This window comes from Podarcis muralis, chromosome 2 (genome assembly GCF_964188315.1).
Source record: "Podarcis muralis chromosome 2, rPodMur119.hap1.1, whole genome shotgun sequence".
Lineage (NCBI taxonomy): Eukaryota > Metazoa > Chordata > Lepidosauria > Squamata > Lacertidae > Podarcis > Podarcis muralis.
Genome location: NC_135656.1, coordinates 56,027,171 through 56,046,884, shown reverse-complemented (window position 1 = coordinate 56,046,884; position 19,714 = coordinate 56,027,171). Strand labels below are relative to the sequence as shown.

Genomic DNA, 19,714 nt, shown 5'->3' with positions numbered 1-19,714 from the left:
ATGCACGCACGCACAAAACATATGTGGTTGATTTCTGAGAAACAGCATTTCCTTCTTTATAGTCAAGCGTTAGCAAAATCTTTCTTGTCCCAAAAGCTGTCTTGCAAAATAGGTAAGTTTTAGTATATGGGACAGCTCTAGAAGAACAATGAAATAGTATTACAGATAGCTTCCCTTAACATTGCGTTTTAGAAAACAGCTTCCACAAGCTTTCGGTTCGCAGCAAACTCAAGAACTTCTGCAATTCACAGCTGGAGAGGAGAATTTAATTGCCATGCGCCATTGCGACCCAACAAAGCCAGCGACTAAAAGCATCGAAGCCTTTATATGAAAGGAAAAGTGATCCATACAAGATTCAAGCATTACATTACAATGACAACGTATATTCTACAAGACCAGATTTGAAAGGAGATGGGGATGGGAAAACCTTCTCTTGGTTAAACCTGCTCTGGGTGAGTATCACATCCATAATACCATACACACATGACCGAGAGGGTAGGAACATCAGTTCATTTAGTGGGAACGGGCGTTCTAGATTAGTATACAAACCCACTCGCCTTGCGGATTGTGCCCTCCGCCCTCTAACTCTCTTTCTGAATTGTGCAGATCTTATTCCCTGAATGCTTCTGACATCGTTTACGTCATGTGCTTTTGAATCTTTTGGAGAATGAAGACTTGGTGGGCACATGATTCCTATTTGTTATGGAATGCACTCACCAGTTGTGGGTGGTTTGCCAGGTGGCAAATGATTTTTAAGGACAGTTCAACACAGCTATCACTTGCTGGAGAGGCAGCAAAAGCAACATATTTTTGACCAAACATCTGATTAATGATACCCTGAGGGAAACATTTGGGACTTCTTTCCTGTAGAAACATCTGGAGTTGTTTCATTAGTTTTGAATAAAACATTGTTGCTGCGGTGCCAAGTGCTTATTTCTAAAACCTTGCTTTTATTGATGTCTTCTACTGTGATTTGCTGCATTATTATTTTTGTTGTTTTAATGAATCTATTTGCAACTGTATGCATATGCATTTATAAGGAAGGGTGGTATACAAATATTTCAAATAAATGAATAAAAAGGAGAGAAAGGTTTTGGGCCACTCAGCACCACTCCCTCTTTCTGAATATGGCAGAAGCAGTCAAGCTGGAATGGTGTGGCCTGTGAGCCATCTATTCCAATCCCCTTGGACGATGGACGATATCAAGAGCGAGAGCATCCCCAGCAGAAGGCTGTCCACCAGCCCTGCTTGAAGACCACGAGTGAGGAAGAGAGGGAGCCTACATACACATTAGTGAACACTCGTGACTATAGTTTAGGACCGATTGGGAAGAGTTTAATGGCGATTCCGGGTTCGTGAATATTTCTGACGCTGAATGGAATTAAAAACAAACCCAATGTTCTTGTGAATGGGGCAAGGAACTGAACTCATTGACACAAACATGGGTGCCAGTTGACACTTCTTTGAAAACAAGCACAGATGAGGAGAGGAGGCTTCTTGAACAGACACTGTGGCATTAAATAAGAAAAAGCATGTTGCTTTCCACACTGATTATTTCAAAAGCTTGGTTTCTTTGAGATCCTCACCTTTGGTTGCATCCTCAAGAACCAGATTCTCCAGCTGCAGCCATTCTGTGTTGAGACGCTTTACCAGTTTATATGCATTGACTGGGTGGGCAAGATAACCTTCTGGATCCGAAGTCGATTTAACAGTTAGGGATTCCATCTTCTCAGCCCAACTGGAAAACACGAATATATGCCTCAAGTGCAGTTTTGATTTTATTTTTAGCCCAGGCATATGATATGCTCTGGGAGGGTTGTGATAGAGATACAAAAGCCCCAATTGCCTTCCTCTGTCCCTGTATCCTTTTTCTTTCTTGAGCTGTGTGAATTGCTTAGCTATCGCCGTGCCTCTTGCACTTTGCTAGTTAAACAATCAAATTGCAAAGTGAATCGCCACAGGGAAATTTATTTTAAAACACTTTTGTCATTGCTTTCTTACAGCCTGGTTTTTAAGCCTTTGCACTGACACAGCATATGATTAGGTGGAGTGCTAGAGCCAGTGTTTCTCAAACCTTGAGCCACTTTCACCTGAGCCTCAGTGCTGCAACCTCCTCTGTGCTTCTTCACTTGCTCTTCTGGCTCAGATCCCAAAGACAAACATAGGGGCAACAATTTCCAGTGACAAGGAAGAGCAGAGGTGCTATGTTAAAATGGCAAAGTATCACTTTGTCTAATCTCACTTTACCTCTTGATTTTAGCAAGCTTGGATTCTTCTTCTTGAATATATGCCTTTAACGACTGAACCAGATCTTTCTCTGCATAAATGAGGTCTGTCATCTGGCCTTAAATGAAAAAAGGAAAGAAAAGTATTATTAGAAACCCAAGAAGCCATCTGTATCCAGAAAGATAGGTTGAGAGCAAATAAATACTGCAGATCAAGTCACAGGGAGACTATCACAGCAGGCTGGAATTTATAACGTCACTAAAGCATTTGTTCTAGTTCAGAACATGTATTCTGCCAATGTTACTGCAGCTCCATTTCTAACACTCTAAGGGTGGAATTTGACATCACAGTCAGGCAATTATTCTGCCAGCACAAATGCTTCTGCTTGCCATAGGGAATGATGCCTCCTTCTCCTCTCCCATGGGCAGTTCTAAGGGTTCTCCTGACCCACCTGAGCAGATCTGTGGAGGGTGAGGAGGGAGGAGAGAGGAGAAGTCCCATTGCACCAGCTTTCACTAGCACAACAACTTAGCTGAATCTGGCCTTCAGAATCTAGGGAAGGGAGCTTTTGTTGCATTCCTTATGCCGTGGTTATTTTATTTCACAACAGCTTTAAGAGTATATATGTATATATATTTCATATATTTCATAGAGAGGAAAATGAAATTAATTCATGCATGAGGAATGGGAAACAGAAAACTATTTGGCCAAGGCATAGAACATCCATTGTAATCATTCACAGAAACATGCATATTAGCTTTCTCGATAGTCGAGGGCATGCTGTTTTATCAGCAGCACTTATCCATTCTACCTTTGTCTGCTCAAACACAGAGTTACTTTAAACAGTTTGTTCGGTTTAGGCCACTGTATCCTGAAGAAAAGGAACATGCAAGAGTAAGTTGGCCTTTTAAACTTGATATGGTGACACAGAGTCACAGAGCTTCAGGCTAACTGTATTGAGTTACAAGCTTAATGCTAGCTCAAGAGCAAGACATGCCAATTAATCTAGCAATCAATCCTCAGCATGGCCTATTACGTTTAATGTGATGTTTTTGTTTACAACAGCAATTTGATCCTTCATAGCCTTCATAAAGCTGCCACAGTTCATGCAAAATTGGCAAATTTATCTATTAATCTGAAGTCACGCTGTATTTTATTTTATTGAAAAATGCAGTAATAAAATCTGAAAATGCCAAAGGCGTAACAGGTGCAAAGCTCCAGAAAGGTTTTAAGCAGTGGTTGTCTCCCTCCCTCCTCCTGTCAAAGGTGAGTTTCTAGAATTATTATGCTTACAACAGCTAATTAGCTGATGAAAATGAACTGATGCACACACTTCACATCAGTTATTTGGAATGGCATAACATTGTCAGCATATTTCCACAGATATTCTTCTAATGCAATTAGAGCCCAACTCTCTTGGGACATTGTAAAAAAAAAAAATGGAGCAATTAAAAACAGAAATTCTGGGGGACACTCAAAATTGCCAGGGGAGCATTCATAAGCACCCTCCACAACTGCAGCAATTTGTTCAGAATGGGATAAACGAGGTGATTTTACAAGGAGGAAAATATAGCTGCAGTTCTAATCTGCAGTGGTGATTTACAATAATGCGATGTGTTTTTAAAGACAATGTCACATGTTTTTTCAAGTTAGCCCGTAGCAGAACACTACTAATACCTAGCAATGGCCAGAATACATATAAGCCCCATGCACCCACATGCAGCCCCATCATGTAAGCAGTGAAACAAACCAGAAAGCCACATAGTTTCCTGTTGTGCGCCAACTGCAAAAGATGGTTAATGGGTTCCAAAGAATCCAGGATGAGAAAACCTACCTTTAAACCATTCTAAAGAGAGGAGTGGCAATTCTCATGTTGGAAATGGAAAGAGTAAAATACAACCAAAGAGTGGAGTCTATTCCAGATGATTGCATTAATAATATTGATTATGATCACACATTGATTGATATAAACTATGCTTCACCATTTTCCTATTTTGCCTGAGCTTTTTCATACCTATAGAAGTGAAAAATTCAGCTCTTGTCAGGCTGGTGCAAATAATGCAGGTTAGCAGTAATGGTATCATCCACGGCGTCATTCTGAATCAATGAAATGTCTGCAAGATATTTAAAAATAAATAAATTCATGACAACTGAAGAAAAAAGGAAAATACAAGCCCCAAATTCCACAATCTGTAGTAAAAAATCAGCCACGTTTTTCAACTTTATTGAATTCAAATGTTCAGCCATACCAAAAGAAACCTACACTGCAATTCAGGCGCATTTGTCCAATTTGGCCTAAAATGGGGAGGCTGCCATTCACAGCAAATCTCATTCAAACCGAATGCCCCTATTTAGTGTGCAGAAATTTGACATAATGAAAACATTGTGCCAAAGAAGTTAACAAATTTTCAAAGATGAATCAGTAGAAAGTGATGAGCGGAATTCAACATCACGCTGTCACGATCGTTCAATCCGTGCAAATATTTTTTGCTTTCTAGATAGAATGATTCCCCCCTCTTACATCCCTGTGTTCTAGGAAATCTCCCAACCCTCCAGAGCAGATTTGGAGTCAGGCGAGAGAGGAAAGCTCTGTTAAGCTAACAGGAGTCCTTGCACTGGCACCCAGGTTAGTTGAATCCAGCCCTTTGGGTTGTAGTCGCCTAACTTTTGCTCAGAGTAGATCCCAGATCCATAGCTGTCAACCTTCCCTTTTTTGCGGGAAATTCCCTTATTCCAGCACCGTTTCCCGCTACTTCCCGCTGCTATCCCAGATTGTTAGATATCCCGTAGACTCCCCGGGACAGGTGAGGCTGCTGATCCCTTATTTTCAAGGCTGCTGATCCCTTATTTTCAAATCTGAAAGTTGACAGCTATGCCCAGATCCCATGAACCACTTCTTCCCCCTACTAAAGGAAACTTACTGAGATGTACCTGGCTTGGGAGTGGGATGGCAATGGTCCTGTGAAATGCACAGGAATACATACTTCCCCACCCCCTTGTACCCATCACCACCAGGATTCCAGCAGCTGTTGGGCAAGCATAGAGTGCTGTCAGTCCCAGTTCTTGAACCAAGAGAAATATCCCCAGCTGCGCGCTGTCTCTTAAGCTATGCTGGCACTTGTTTGCTGATCCACAGGCCTTTCCCTACAGCCTCCTCCTGCCCATTATAATCATGGACTCTTTGCTAGTCCATAAAACGCTAAATGATGTCACACTGAAATATCTGCCCAGTGCCACTTAACAAGAGCTCCCTTAGGAGAGAGAGAAAAGAAAGAAGTTTCAGCTCCTAAACCAATTCACAGGTAATCTGAGACTTTTGTAAAGCTGAGTGACAAGTACCATGAAGGGGTCTGCCAAGAGCAATAACACAATAAGCGATATAACAGAACAGGGGAGCCAGCCAAAAGAATTCCGGAGGCACATATATTTGGATATATTATGCCATGGCAGCCCATCTGAAGTGCTTGTTCTTGTTTCCTGGAGACATTACACACATCTTGGCTAAGCGACGCTGGAGGAATTTTCCAGCTAAAACGAGCAAACGCCGCTCTCATTCCCCTCCCCACCTCCTGCCTCACATGCTTCGGAGTTCAGGGTACCTGCCAAGTCCAAGAACATTATTTACTTCATCCAGTGGTCTGAATCTTTTGCAGCTTTGCCATGGTACACAAGAGTTATGAGCGTCAATAAGCAGAAAGTAAACACAAAAGATGGATTTCGCTGGGAAGAAGGAAGACACCTGGCAATGGAATTTTATATTCTTTCCATATTGTGCAGCTGTTTAACTTCAAACAAAAGCAAACAACTCTTTATCATCCCAGCATGGCTATAGCTTGGTGAAGAAGAGCAAGAGCATACATGTGCAGAGAGCCTGTACAACTCCTGCTTATGTGTCCCACATCTTCCTAGAGTCCAAAGTGGAAGGGAAGCTTATGAGGGATTTTATAAGTGTGTGAATGACAAAAACACACACACAACTTGTTCAGTCAGGCAGAGAAATAAATATTTTGGATTAGCAGATGGAGGGGGGGGGGGAGGAGAAAATTAAAAGTCACTATTTTGCCTTTGTATGATACGTTTCGCTTGGGTTGGCCAGAAGACAGAAAGGAAAATACCATGTTCTGACAGGTTGATTTGAAGATCATTTTACATGCTGAAAAATTCCAAGTGCTTCATTATAATTTGAAAGCATGGCTGGCTGAGACAGCAAAAAGAATTTGCTTCCTCAAACATGCAAGGGAGTCTTACTTCAGGAGGAATGTATGGGCATTCTTCAGGGCTCCTGGCAGCACAAAAGAAAAGGTATGCAGCTTAATACCGGAGAAACAGTCCAAGATATCAAAAGAAGATAGGTATTCTCTCCAGCCCACCTGCAGTAACATTATTTTTCCAGCTGCTAAAATGCCTGTCTGCTGCATTAGTGACTCACTTGGGTGTCTAAGCATGTTATGGTTTTGCAAACCTCTATATTCTTATTCACAAAATGTATCATCACCCTGCTCATTCAGACTGTGCATTGTTAAGAAATTAGCCTTTCACAGAGCATTGCACACAAACCTAACAAAAAGTCTGGCCTTTTTTTATTTCTTCACATTCCAGAAAGCACTGATGATCTGGCACAGGAACACCAAGACACACACAACAACTTGACTTTGAGATACATGTGTCCCAAAATGGCAAATGCCTTAAATTACAATGGATTTAGGGTTGCCTTGTATTTTTATATTTTTCCAAGCCAGAAATTAACCACTGTGCAAGAAAAAAATATCTCTTAATAATATTTGAAGAGTGGTAGAAAATCAGCCCATAAGGGACCCCTGGAAGGTTAAGTCCAGTCAACGGCGACTATGGGGTTGTGGCGCTCATGTCACTTCAGGTCGAGGGAGCTGGTGTTTGTCCACAGACAGGTTTCTGGGTCATGTGGCCAGCATGACTAAACTGCTTCTGGCGCAACAGAACACTGTGATGGAAACCAGAGCGCATGGAAATGTCATTTACCTTCCCACCACAGCAGTACCTATTTATCTACTTGCACTGGCATGCTTTCGAACTGTTTTGGGACAGAGAACGGGAGCTCACTCCATCGCGGTGAGGGACACAGGTGGCGCTGTGGTCTAAACCACTGGGCCTCTTGGGCTTGCCACTCGCACTACCCACCATGTAGCCATGATTCTTACTCAGAGTGCCAACTTTTCTTCCTGCACAGGGATAGCCTAATCTTTGTTGCCTTTAGGTTAGATTACTGCAAGATGGTTCAGAAAATTCAGCTGGTGCAGAATTCAGCAGCCAGGTTGTTCACTGGGTCAAGACAGTCTGAGCACATAACACAAATCCTAACCCAATTACATTGGCTACCCATTAGTTTCTGGGATCAATTCAAAGCACTGGTTTTTGACCTATAAAACCTTATACTCCAATACCACACGGACTTACCTGGATCCTGCAATTGTCACCTGAGGCCCTTCTTCATGTGCCCTCTCCACAAGAGGTCTGAAGGTTTGAAACACGAGAAGAGGCCTTTTTCAGTGGAGCCTCTCTGATTGTGAAACACTCTCATCAGGGGGGCTCCCCTGGCGCCATCATTACGTATGTTTAGGCACCCAGGCTAAAGTGTTTATTTTTCATCAGGCTTTCCGCTTTTACTCATCTGAGGCCTCCTTGAGTGGGTGAGCTGGTTTAAATCCTGCCTTTTAAAAACAGGTTTGTATTTTAGTTTTTTCCTGTTTGTTTTATGATTGTTTTAATGTATGTATGTATTATGTTTGTTTACAGTAAGCTGCTTTGGGTTACTTTTGTAAAAAGTGACTAACAATTTTAATAAATAATAATAAAAATGAAGGTAAGGAGAAATTAAGGGCTGTGGAAAAGGAAGTAGCTGATGTGGTTTACTGATCCACCAGCAAAATAAATACTGCTACATTGCATCTGCTGCTCCAGGTGTCTGGTTTGTAACCACTTAATAGGATTACTCCCAGACTGGGGAAATCCACATTTGGAAGGGGAAACGAGTGAGATTGCAATTGGCTACACTGGGCAAAAACTTTAATGGATCAGAGTCCACATTGTTATATGAAAGAAATGTAAACAGGAAGCTTAGAGGCAAATGAAATGCAGAATGTATAGACAGGGACAATGACATTCTATTTAAAATACGTTTAGTCTTGTTATGTTAACAGCAGCATTTAATTTAGTTGTTGCATTCAATTACTCCTAATATTCCACATGTGCTCCCTGTGGCCACAATTCTAATGCATGCAAAAGTGGATAATAATCACAACATTTTCCAGTTAATCTTGTGGGTTAATCCATCAAGTCCCTTTGTGTCATCTTGCTCTTCACAGCAGCACATACAGTATTAGTTTAAGCCAGCGTTTCTCAAACTGTGTTCCATAAAACAGTCTAAAGGGTTCCGTGATTTCCACTGAGCTGCAGCTATCAGGAATAAATGCACTGCTCAAGCAATTTCCCTGGAAACCCCTTCCCCTCCTTTCCTTCTCCCACTGTTAATTCAGGTGAGAAACACTGCCCAGCCCATACTGCCCTGCTATACTTGGGTGAAAAGTGCTGTTCAAGCTCTTGTCATGTGACTCCCTCATTCCCCCCTTAGCCTCTTCTATTGAGCTGCAGCCTAGAGGCAAGGGTAACGCTGCAGTGAAATTAGCAGGCTTCCTCAAACTCAGCCCTCCAGATGTTTTTGGCATACAACTCCCATGATTCCTAGCTAGCAGGACCAGTGGTCAGGGATGATGGGAATTGTAGTCTCAAAACATCTGGAGGGCTGAGTTTGAGGAAGCCTGGATTAGAGCCACAGCCTAACCAGTCAGTGCATCTGGCTGTAAACCAGAAGGTTGGTGGTTTGAGCCCACCCAGGCAAAGCTTGGGCCAGGATTCCTGCATTGCAGGGGGTTGGACTAGATGACCCTTAGGATCCCTTCCAACTCTACAATTCTATGATTCTATGAATGTATGAAAAGCTTCTCCCATCAGAGGAGATTGGGAGGTCCACAGCAACCTTTTTCAAGGACTCAGTTATTGTTTTTAAAAGCTCATGCTGTTTGGTGTTGCCTTGCTTCCTGTCCAAATAATCAACCCCTCTCTCCACCCCCTTTAAAAAATCATTTAAAAAGATTTTACTGCAAGGGTTCCGCAAACATTTGAGAACCATAAAAGTCAACAAATCCAAACTGTTGCAAATATATTTCCTCTTTCTCAAGCTAGTTGTATTACTTTGCTTGGCTTAAAAAAACATAGAGGCTGATAAATTACATTTCTAAATAAAACTCAAGCTGGCCTAAAGCAACAGTCAAAATCACAACCGTCTTTCTTCCTGCCGCAGGAAAAGAAGTGGTCTCTTACATTTTTGCACTCTCTCTCTAAGTATATATTGGCCAGAACTTACGTGTCACACATGATTAGCTAGAAAATATACCAGTACAGATGACACGCTTCAGAAATGCAGGATTTTAAGGAAGCTGAACAGTTCCACATATCACAGCTGTGGAAAGAGATGAACACCATGAAGAGTCTTATGTATTCCATATGGCTGTTCTGAATTTATTTATTCAATGTCACCTGTTGCTCTAGAGCTCTTAGTATCTCCAAAAGTGGATTAGCAGTGCAATCTTATGCATTTATACACTGAAGTTGTCCCACTGAGTTAAGAGTTTATTCCCAAGTAAGTGTGCAAAAGACTACAGCCTACAAGTATGATCTAGTCTATGGTAGCAACACCTTATTAAACAAGAGGAGTCAAGCCAAATCTGAAGCAACAACTGGACCTAACTTTGTATTTTCTCCCCAAACCGGAACTAAACACCCCCTGCTGACTTAAGCAAAATTCAGTATATCAATATCCAGCTCAGAATAAAAGTTTGACTTTTTTTTAAAAAAGTCTATAAATTGTTCTGGGCACAAAACATTGGTTGTGTTTGCATGCCACACTAGGCCATTAACTATGGCTTGCCGTGAACCAACAGTGTACTAAGCAATGCTGCCCAATCACTCCTGCTTTGCTCCTCCCGTAAGCAGAACAATCCACAAACCATGGTTTATTGTGTCATCAAACTGTGGTTATCCTTAAACAAACCACATCAGCAAGCCAAGAACAGACTTGCTCATTTACGAGAAGCCTATCATGGCTTATGGCTCACTGTGACATATAAACATGGCCACTCTCTGGGAGGTTTTTTAAATACATTTTACATTTAATCCAATTTGTACTTTGTCTGCTTCAAGAGAGGCTACAGGTGGGAGAGCAGGCTGGGACCTTAATACAATCCACTGCAGACTGGGAAGATCAACAGGTTTTGGGTGAGGAAAGGACATAATACAGAACCATGTTTGGGGCTTGTGTTTCAAGGAGATGGGAGAAGACATCATTTGGTGTATGAAATGCTGGGCGTGTGAAATAGGAGGGGTTTTTGACAGAAGCATGGGATGGCAGTTGAGGGAGGATGGGAATTCTGTCAGTTGAGGGAGGGCTTACTTCAAATCTGTTTTTCCAATGTTCCTCAAATAAACACTCTGTCTATTGTTAAACTTGGACTGTGAAACCCATGTCCAAAAGGTTTGAAAACCTACCCCAATTTCTACATAGTGCTGTTAGTGACTGTGACAACATCATTACTATGTACCATAAGGTATACCTCCCTGATGCTGCTGTGATCAGTCACTTTCTTTAGCTATTGTAGTTGTTGCTGAAATGCACCTGTAGCTGCAAAACCAAGATGCCTTCATCTGCCCCAGCTGCATGCCTCTCCCACATCAGTCTGTATGACCACAGCAAGTGCTGCAACCTTCCAAAAGCTTGAGCTCACCCACAAAGGCACACCTCTCCATTGTCTCCCAAGAGAGACGGATGCCAACATAAGCCTGCAAAATCTGATCCTTAGTTATCTGAATCGTCCATTTTCACCTTCTGTCCTAGGTCTACGTGAACAACCTTGTGGTTAGGAATCCCTACATATCTGATCTTGTTTGGAGGTTCTAGCAGGGGAGGACAGCTATCGTATACCCTTGACCGAAGAACGGTACACTCCTTCTATATGGGACGGTCGTCCTCTTCCACCGAGCGCGCAGCTTCGGGAGGGATGAGCGAGGGAGGGAACACCCGCCCAGCCAGCCAGATCAACCAAATCAACCCTGGCAATCAATGGGGTGACAGATGCCGCAGCCAGATCGCCCTCACATCCAAGGGAATCTGCCCCTTTAGCTACTTCATTTCAGAAATCTAGACAGAGACATAAATGGGTAAAAATTTTGGGGGTGGGACAAAGTGGATTTTTAATTTTTTCCCCTCCATAATTTGAGCCCTTGAGGTTCACTTTCTTCTGTTTTAGAGAACCAAGCACTTGCAGGTGAGAATGATCCTCTGCTTTAATAAAGCTGATACTTATACTGGGAAGCAGGGGATCTATATACAGCATTGCTTCTCAGTGTATCTAAATTTGAGCTGTACGACACAGTTTAACCAATCTTAATTTAGATGAGTGCTTGTCCTACATGACACTTAGTATTTGCTTCAGGGGTATGACCCTGTGCTGAATCCATGAAGACATGTCTCTTACATAAACAACAATTTGAGGTTGGATTCAGGACAGGCCTTCCTCTGGGCCTGTTTGATTTCACGTATGGAAGCAGTGAGGAGAAACCCACAGCACTCTTCATTAAATTGTTGGTGGGGGGAGGGATAAACAAAGGGGTTTTGCTTTTTTTAACAAGCCAAAGCCAATTAAATGCCAAACATGTGCCTCCTTTCTGTTAAGACAGAGTTAAGTGTCTTGGCGCCTGAGCCTATGTATGCTTACACGGAAGTAAGTCCCACTGTGTTCAATTAGACTTACTCTCATGTAAGTGTGCACAGGACTGAAAACAAAAAATATCGAAGCAAGGAGGCCAAGGGAACAACATTTAAATGCCAAACCCATCGCAAATTATGAGGGTGTGACATTGGACAAAATGATCATTGCGTGAGAATATTATATTCTGTAAGCTGAAGGGGGGGAAACAGCTAAATAAAAACAACTCTTGTCTATATCAGCCAGAATTTAAAGAACTGTGAAATTAGTTCCATGAGCCTGAATAACTTGCTGCTTTTTTTGTTTAAATCGCAGGCCCTTTCTTACTGGTGTAATGTCTCCTGCTCAGAGAAGAGTTAATTTTGCCATTAATACTGAGGCTCGACATCTCTAATTGTGATGCAGTTCCAGGGCACTTTCAGAAGAAATAGTCAGCATTGCACAAGGAGAAACTGTTTTGTTATTCCTTTTACATTGTGGTATCTGCCCTGGAAAGTATCCATCAGTTCTTCACCCTGTAATTACTGTCTCCAGAACGTACTTCTAAATGTTTAAAATCGTATTTCTCATTTGCAGCCTTCCAATTGCACAGAAATCACAAGACAGAGCTTCCAGAATCTGGAGTTATTCCCAATCTACTCCGTGTCTTCAGAACAATGTAGATTTGTCTGAGTGTCCAGCAATATGAAACCCAGGGGTCAGTATTACTCTTAGCCTTTTCTGGTCCAACATAGTGCTTTGATTAAAAGCCCTTAAGGAGCGCACTAGCATTTCCAGAGGACTGCGCTCACCCATCAAATACAAGAGCCCCCATTCTAAGCCCCTCCAGTTTTCCTGAAAGATATCTGCCTTCCAGCTGGCTCCTTGCTTTGGAGTTCAGCATTATTACACCCCTCAAAGCTTTGCATGCATCCACTCCACATGCCTGCATCACCACCTCACTTGCCAAGTGCTTAGTGTGCATCTGCAAATTATTAGAGCATCTAAATGCTAAACAATAATCAAATCCTTGGGGTGTGGCTTTCCTCCTTCTCCCTAACAGCATATGAAGACGTGGTGCTTCAAATGCTGTTTCTTAGTACAGAAATCAGTAGGGTCCTTATTCCAGTAATGTTAGTAACCTTGTGATTTGTGTTATGTAAGCTTAAGAAATACCCAGAATCTGGATTAGCTCCTAAAGTCTCCTTCATGCTTCACTGCATTTCCTTAACAGCTAAAGCAATTTTTTTATTTTTTTATTTTGCCAAAGCCCACAGTACTCTGGCACTTTTAAATTCCACTGTTTGAACCTTCTCTTACCCTGTATATAGATGTAAATGATCACTTAAATCAAGTGCAAAGTACAGCGATGGATCTACGCTTTCTGAACTGTCTGCTTTATCTTCCCGGTCTGGAGCGAGCCAAGACTTATAGAGTACCAGACATAAAACTGCCTTTTGCTGCTCAAAGCCCAGAATGTTAATAAGTAACATCCTGACAGATAAATCTAAAAACAGTCTTGGAATATATATATATATCATGAAGACCAAATTGAAAATAATTCCAAAATCCCAGTTCCAAAATGCTTGGAAGCAAATCCTAATGGAATTAGGTGTGTTGTAGACCATAGCTCAAGTAATCAGAAACATTTAACTCAACGACTATATTTAATTATGAAATGTTTCCTCTCCCCTACGGTCAAGGTGGGGAGCTCTTTTCAGTCCATGGGCAACATTCCTTTGTATATATCCTTATATATATATCATTCTTTTTCAGTACTAGTAAACATTACAAGCATTTCCATAGACCTAGTTTTTATAAACATCAAATGAGGAGATTTAATCTGTTTCTTGATTGTACAACTTCAAGATGAACATGGAGATTAAAAAAAAAGAACGCTCTTCCATACAAAACTTTCCTGCACACAGAAAACTAAATGAAGGACAGCTTTGTAGCTGTGCTTCTCTGTGGAAAGCTACTTTCTCTACATAGGGAGAAGAATCCAGTAACAGGACCCTGACTTGTAGCCTGACATGGTAAAATCTAAAAGCAAGCTTATTTCCTCGTTTGATGCTTGTGAGAACTAGGCCTTCATAATCACATTTGGCAAAGTAGAAGCAAGCAGCGGTCTGTAATAAGCACATGCCACATTAAAGAGTGCTACACCAATGTCTTAAACCAAGGTCTCTGGCAGCAGGAGGTTCAGACATCTTACTCACTACTGTACCGCAGCATCTTGCTAGAGGTAGGAATTGCTATGCTAGTCTGTTATCTGCTGCGCTGCAGTAACTTTACCACTGCAGATGGCAAGAATATTCTCTGCAACTGCCAATCAGGACAGAAAAGGGACTAATGGGATTCTTTCTAGTCCTATAAAGTTACCGTCTGTTGGTTGGCTCCTACGTCTTACATTGTTCTGTTGCTTGATTCCCTGCCAGTCCTGAGTGAGACAGCATTGTTTGAATATTGTAGTTCTGTGCTTTTTGGTTATACATGCTCAAATGAGACTAGATTCCTAGACATCTGTGGCTCTGTGCCACTGCAAAGGGACAATTGCATCGAACCTAAAATGAGTCCGTGATCCAATTACTAGAACTTAAGGTGATGGGAATCTGCTTGATGAAGGGAGTTTAAGGTCCACAAAACCAGGCAGCTTTCAGTGGTCAGAAAGCAGGTCTGCTTCCACAGAAACAACTGCTCTATCCCGGCCCTATAACAGCCCATATATTTATGTGCATGTGCCTCTATATAGGGACAGATAGGTAGGAGGAGTGCCAGCGAGAGTATCAGGCTCCAGGACCTGGGAGAGCTGGGTTCAAATCCCCCCTCTGCCACTAAGATCACTGGGTGACCTTGGCCCTATCACTGTTTCTCAGCCTAACCTACCTCACAGGGTTGTTGTGAGGATAACATGGAGATGAAGAGAACCCTGGATGACACCTTGAGCTCCTTGGAGGAAATGTGGGATATAAAAATAATAAATTAGATGTTAACACATATATAAAATTATATCCCTCAGATTATCGCTCTAGCCCTTGCTAGAGAATGTAAACTCTGCCAATGCCCAGATTTTTGTTAAAGTCTCGACCTATTGACACTGGCAAGAGTTTACATTTTCTAGCAGGGACAAGAGTGATCAGATTTTCTTCATATTCTTTTTAAATATTATAAAACCTGCAGGGGTTAGTCATTAATCCTTGGTGATGATTTCTAGCTATGGCTCTGAAATGCATAACTCTACATTCTGTGGCTACAAATTAATGGTTTTTAAGCATATGGAAAACCTCAAAAGAGTAATATATGAAATGTCCTTTAAGCATGACTCATGTTGATTACGTTCAGTCATTGAACTGGCATTACTTCCAAGCAGCAGGAAAGCAATAGACTTGATTGAATCATTCAGCTTAAATGGATGTATAAAACTGTACCCATTTACGCAAACACTCTTCCCACTCACACAAGCTGCACAAATCAAAGAGATTGAACAGGTAAATAAACAAAATTCATGCAGCTCCATAAACTGCCCTTAAGCTTTTACCCATTACAGAGACAACTAGTACAGTACTGTGTGGTTAGGATTATGTGCTGGCCATTTCTGATTCAGAGCTCTGCCTAACTATGAACTCAGGGGTGGTCTGAGGCAGTCCACTATCTTGTACCTTCAATTTACCATCTATATTATGGTTATACTGCAGCAATACTGGCCTATGTTACAAATGAACACACACAGGACCAGACTGCAATGTAGCATGTAAAACACCTAAGGGGAAAAACACTACAGGCACACTGCGCATTAGTATCATTTTTGTCAACTTAAGCTATGGCTCCCTGCTGGTCAAATAACCGCTGTGGTTACCTATAATTCGTTTAGCAGAATCTGCTTGAAGAATTACCTCCTGAAAATTATTGGCAATTCTTCCACACAACCGACTCGTCTCTTCCTAATGTAGCTGCAAAACAGACGAGACAGAGTCCACTGATGTAAGAGACCACTATATGTCAATGACTTGGATGGGATTTCTGTTTTCTTCCAAATCAGTAAAAGAGGGATGGGGGAAGAGGAGATGGTAGAAGTTCCCACTGCCACCCAAACAGTGAAAAAGTGCTGCTCGTTTTCATTCTGTTAAGCAGAATACATGCCCTTTTGCTGTATGTGGAGCTGTTAGAAGATAGGAATGTGGGGTGTGTGCATGTTTTCTATCCCAGAAACTCTATACTAAACATGGTGCACTAGGGCACTCGTGCAAATTTAATGCATCTGGCGTAAGCAGCAGCCAGGTCATCTGTGCTGTGCCAAGGAAGTTATATGTAATTTTGATGGATGAGGCAACTACATATAAAGCCAGCTCTGTGCTCTAAGAATTCCACAACATTTCTACATAATTGCAGGCTGACTATTGCAGGGACCCAGGGATCCTCTTTCACGAACTGTCTAATATTAAGCAGCGGTAGGGCACAAAGCAATGCTCTTAGCTAGTCCTGTTCTGTGTCCCTAAAATCGAAAGGAACATGGAAAAATATATGTCTTACATATGACACACTACCAAATGGAATAAGGAGGTAGGAAAGATATCCACTGGGGTTTTGTGTGTGTGTGTGCTTTAGAGATCAAATGGACAAAGACAAACAGAGGTGATGAGGAATCAGGATTTAAAAGAGGAAGAAATGAAGGGGGAGAGTGGAAAAATAATGAGGAAGAAGTATACATTGAATCTGAATATTTGTTTACTAGTGGAAAACAAGTTCACTTTCATATTTAGTTAAAGCAGAACTTCAACATTATAGTTTGAAACTATAAATAACCCAACACCATGAAATAGTTACATTAGCACAAATGATTTCAGTTTGTACAATGGAACTTCTCTTCTCTCTTCTTTCCATGTCTCCCTGGTGCCCTCCCTGAATCTGCTCCAGGGGATTGGGGGGGGGGCGCTATCCAGAACAGGTCCAGGAGGCATTTGGGAGACCTCACAGGGAGCTATGGGGGAGCGATTCCGTTGTGCAGCCGGAAGTCTTTGTGCTAATGGAGCTTGTATGAAAGCCAGTGTGGGATAATGAGAAAGACTGTTGGACTAGGACCTGGGAGACCAGGCTTCAAATCCCTATTTGGCCACAAAGCTCACTGGGATGACCTTGAATCAGGCACTGCCTCTGTCTGGAGTGAAGAATTAACTCCTTATTGTCAAAAGCGCACTTACAAGTTAGCTGAAGGCTAACTCAGTCCTACATATCGCAGCTACTCCTAGGTGTACACCCAATGGAGCAGATGCTATAACAGAGAGAACCCATCCCCGACCTCAGCTAATGTATCTCCCAACAGCAAACAACTTTGTTCGATACCACCAGAGTATACAAATATGAACTACCAAAGGAAGAAAAATGACATTATGGTAGATGTGGTAAAAGAAACCCATTACCTTGAATTTCAGGACATCGTCCCACCAGTGGAAGTAGGCTATAAAGAACTGGTGACCAATTCTGCTTCCTGAGAAGTTGCTGAACTGTTCACGCTGAAATCAGTGGGACTGAAAAGTGTCCCCAATCTCATTTGGCTTCTTGGATAACGTAAACCACAGCACTCATGAATCATGAATTACAGACTGTGGTTAAATGAGATCATGTAGTGTAGAAAGGCATCCCGCTGGAATCAGAAGCAGCAGCCACCACTTCCTTTGGGAACTACTAGGGCCCATGGCAAATTACTGTTATAATTGTTGCATTTTGTCTCAACTTTGTATGGACTTTTTCATGCTAATTTAAGGGTGCTCTTATAAACCATCTGCAATATTGCAAGCACCCTAATCAAAGGAAAGTGGTACCTACATTCAGTATCCTGAAGACACTACCAATAATAATATTTCAGAGCCTTGATGGAACTATGATATTTATATTCTTATACATGCTACACACATCCATTCTCTTTATCCCACCATGGTTTTGGTCAAAGAGGCTTGCAGGTTTTGAAGATACTGCAATGAGCTAGGAAAAGTGAACATCTGTATCACAATGGATTTGTCACTTTCCAAATCTCCCTGATGCTATTTTCTGTGCATAGCTTTTATTTGCATTGCCTGGGCACAAAAATACCACAATTGGCCAGTGCTATTTCATGTACCCATGTCATGTAAAGCACAGTTAACCAATGTTTTGTCAGTTGCTGTAGGCCTACAACTCCCATTGTTCCTGCCTATTGGGCCATGGTTTCTGGGGTATGATGGGAGCTGAACATCTGGAGAGCTTTGTTGGCTACCCTGGATGTAAAGTGATGATCTACGAGATGATCCTCATTGCTCCACTTCTAGAGACTAGGAAAGTCTTATGTAAACGAGCTTGGTGTGTGAGGGTGGCCTTATGTGACCTTATACGGGAGAAATCCAGAAAATGCCTTTCCTCTACCACCAGAGGACTTGTGTAAAATCCGAATGTAAAAATCCCTTTTCTCCAAAGCTCTTGAGAACTAAGAAGGAAAACAACACAACTGTGGCTTTAACAGTGCAAGAAGAAATGCTTGTTGAATCTCTGATAAGCTTTTTAATTTTTTTATTTTGTAAAATGTATCAACCACATAACCAAAAGGTCTCCACACAGCATACATGATTTATCAATAAAAGCAAGTATACATAACTAAATTATTGCTGAAATAAATAAGTTCTTAGCAGGCTGTCTAAATCAATATAGCAGGGAAGTTCCAACGCATAGTTTTAATTCGAACATTGATTAATATTTTTTTTTTTAAATGGTTTTTCAAAAAAGTTTTAGTTGTCTTATTTTTATCTGTAACCCGCCTTAAGTCCCTGTCAGGGAAGAAGGTGGGGTATAAATAAATATAACAACAACAGCAGCAGCAGCAACAACAAGCGCTGCAATGTTCAAAGAGCCACTCCAAACAGTTATGCAGAAAACTTTATATATCACTCTTAAAAGTGCAAGTTATACAGATTAAGGTGGGTCAAATCAAAGTCATTGGGAGGGGGAGAGTAATGAGGATCAGGCTATCCGTAGCACTCTATGGAGGTAGAGAAACTGGCAGATGGAAAGGACTATCACCAAGAAATCACTACCCTCAATTCCTCCTTTTCTGAGCAGCATATGATCAATCTGCCATACTTTTCATAAGACCCCTCTCATATTTTCTCCTGTCAAAAAACTGCTTTGCAAGGGAACGGTGCAAGAGGTTCCTACTCCACATTGCCTCTTGAACTCAGAGATCCTTTTGGGAAGTGGGAGCTCTCCTGCCTCTCCCGGGGCTCCCTGGCACCACCAACCCCCCCCAACAAACAAACAAACAAACAAACAAACAGAATGGAGCTTTCCTGCTTCAATCCATCTACCACTGACACTGTCAGAAGACGGTTTGCATTATTTTTCAGAGCCACTCAATACCTGCTTCCTCCTCTCTGAAAATAAAACACATTTCCTTTCCTTCCAACCCCACTGTTCACGACCCCCCTCCCCAAAACATGCATGTACACAACTCTGGATACATGTGTCAGATGAAGTCTGCTTTTTAAGGTGCCACAAGACTAAGAAGGCTGCCCCTCTCGAAATCCCCACAGGAGACATTCCAGGGTTTTCTTTGTGTTGTAAGAAGCCCACCTTCCCAGCTTATGCACACAACCATTTGCGTATATTGGAAAAAAAACAGGGATAGCTCAGTCAGTAGGAGCATGAGACTTTTAATCTCAAGGTTGCGGGTTCCAGCCCCACGTCAA

General features: G+C 41.8%; 1 protein-coding gene across 3 annotated transcripts in view; it reads right to left on the bottom strand.

Moving 5' to 3' along the window:
- P4HA2 (prolyl 4-hydroxylase subunit alpha 2) overlaps positions 1-19,714 on the bottom strand; it is a 44,284-nt gene that overhangs the window by 23,567 nt on the left and 1,003 nt on the right. For all 3 annotated transcript variants that reach the window (XM_028717994.2, XM_028717993.2, XM_028717995.2), the window contains 3 exons: positions 4,241-4,340; positions 2,248-2,344; positions 1,587-1,738 (listed from right to left, as the gene is read on the bottom strand). In XM_028717994.2, the coding sequence (XP_028573827.2) occupies positions 1,587-1,738; positions 2,248-2,344; positions 4,241-4,322 (331 nt within the window). In that variant the 5' untranslated portion in view covers positions 4,323-4,340. The remainder of the gene's footprint in view (positions 1-1,586; positions 1,739-2,247; positions 2,345-4,240; positions 4,341-19,714) is intronic.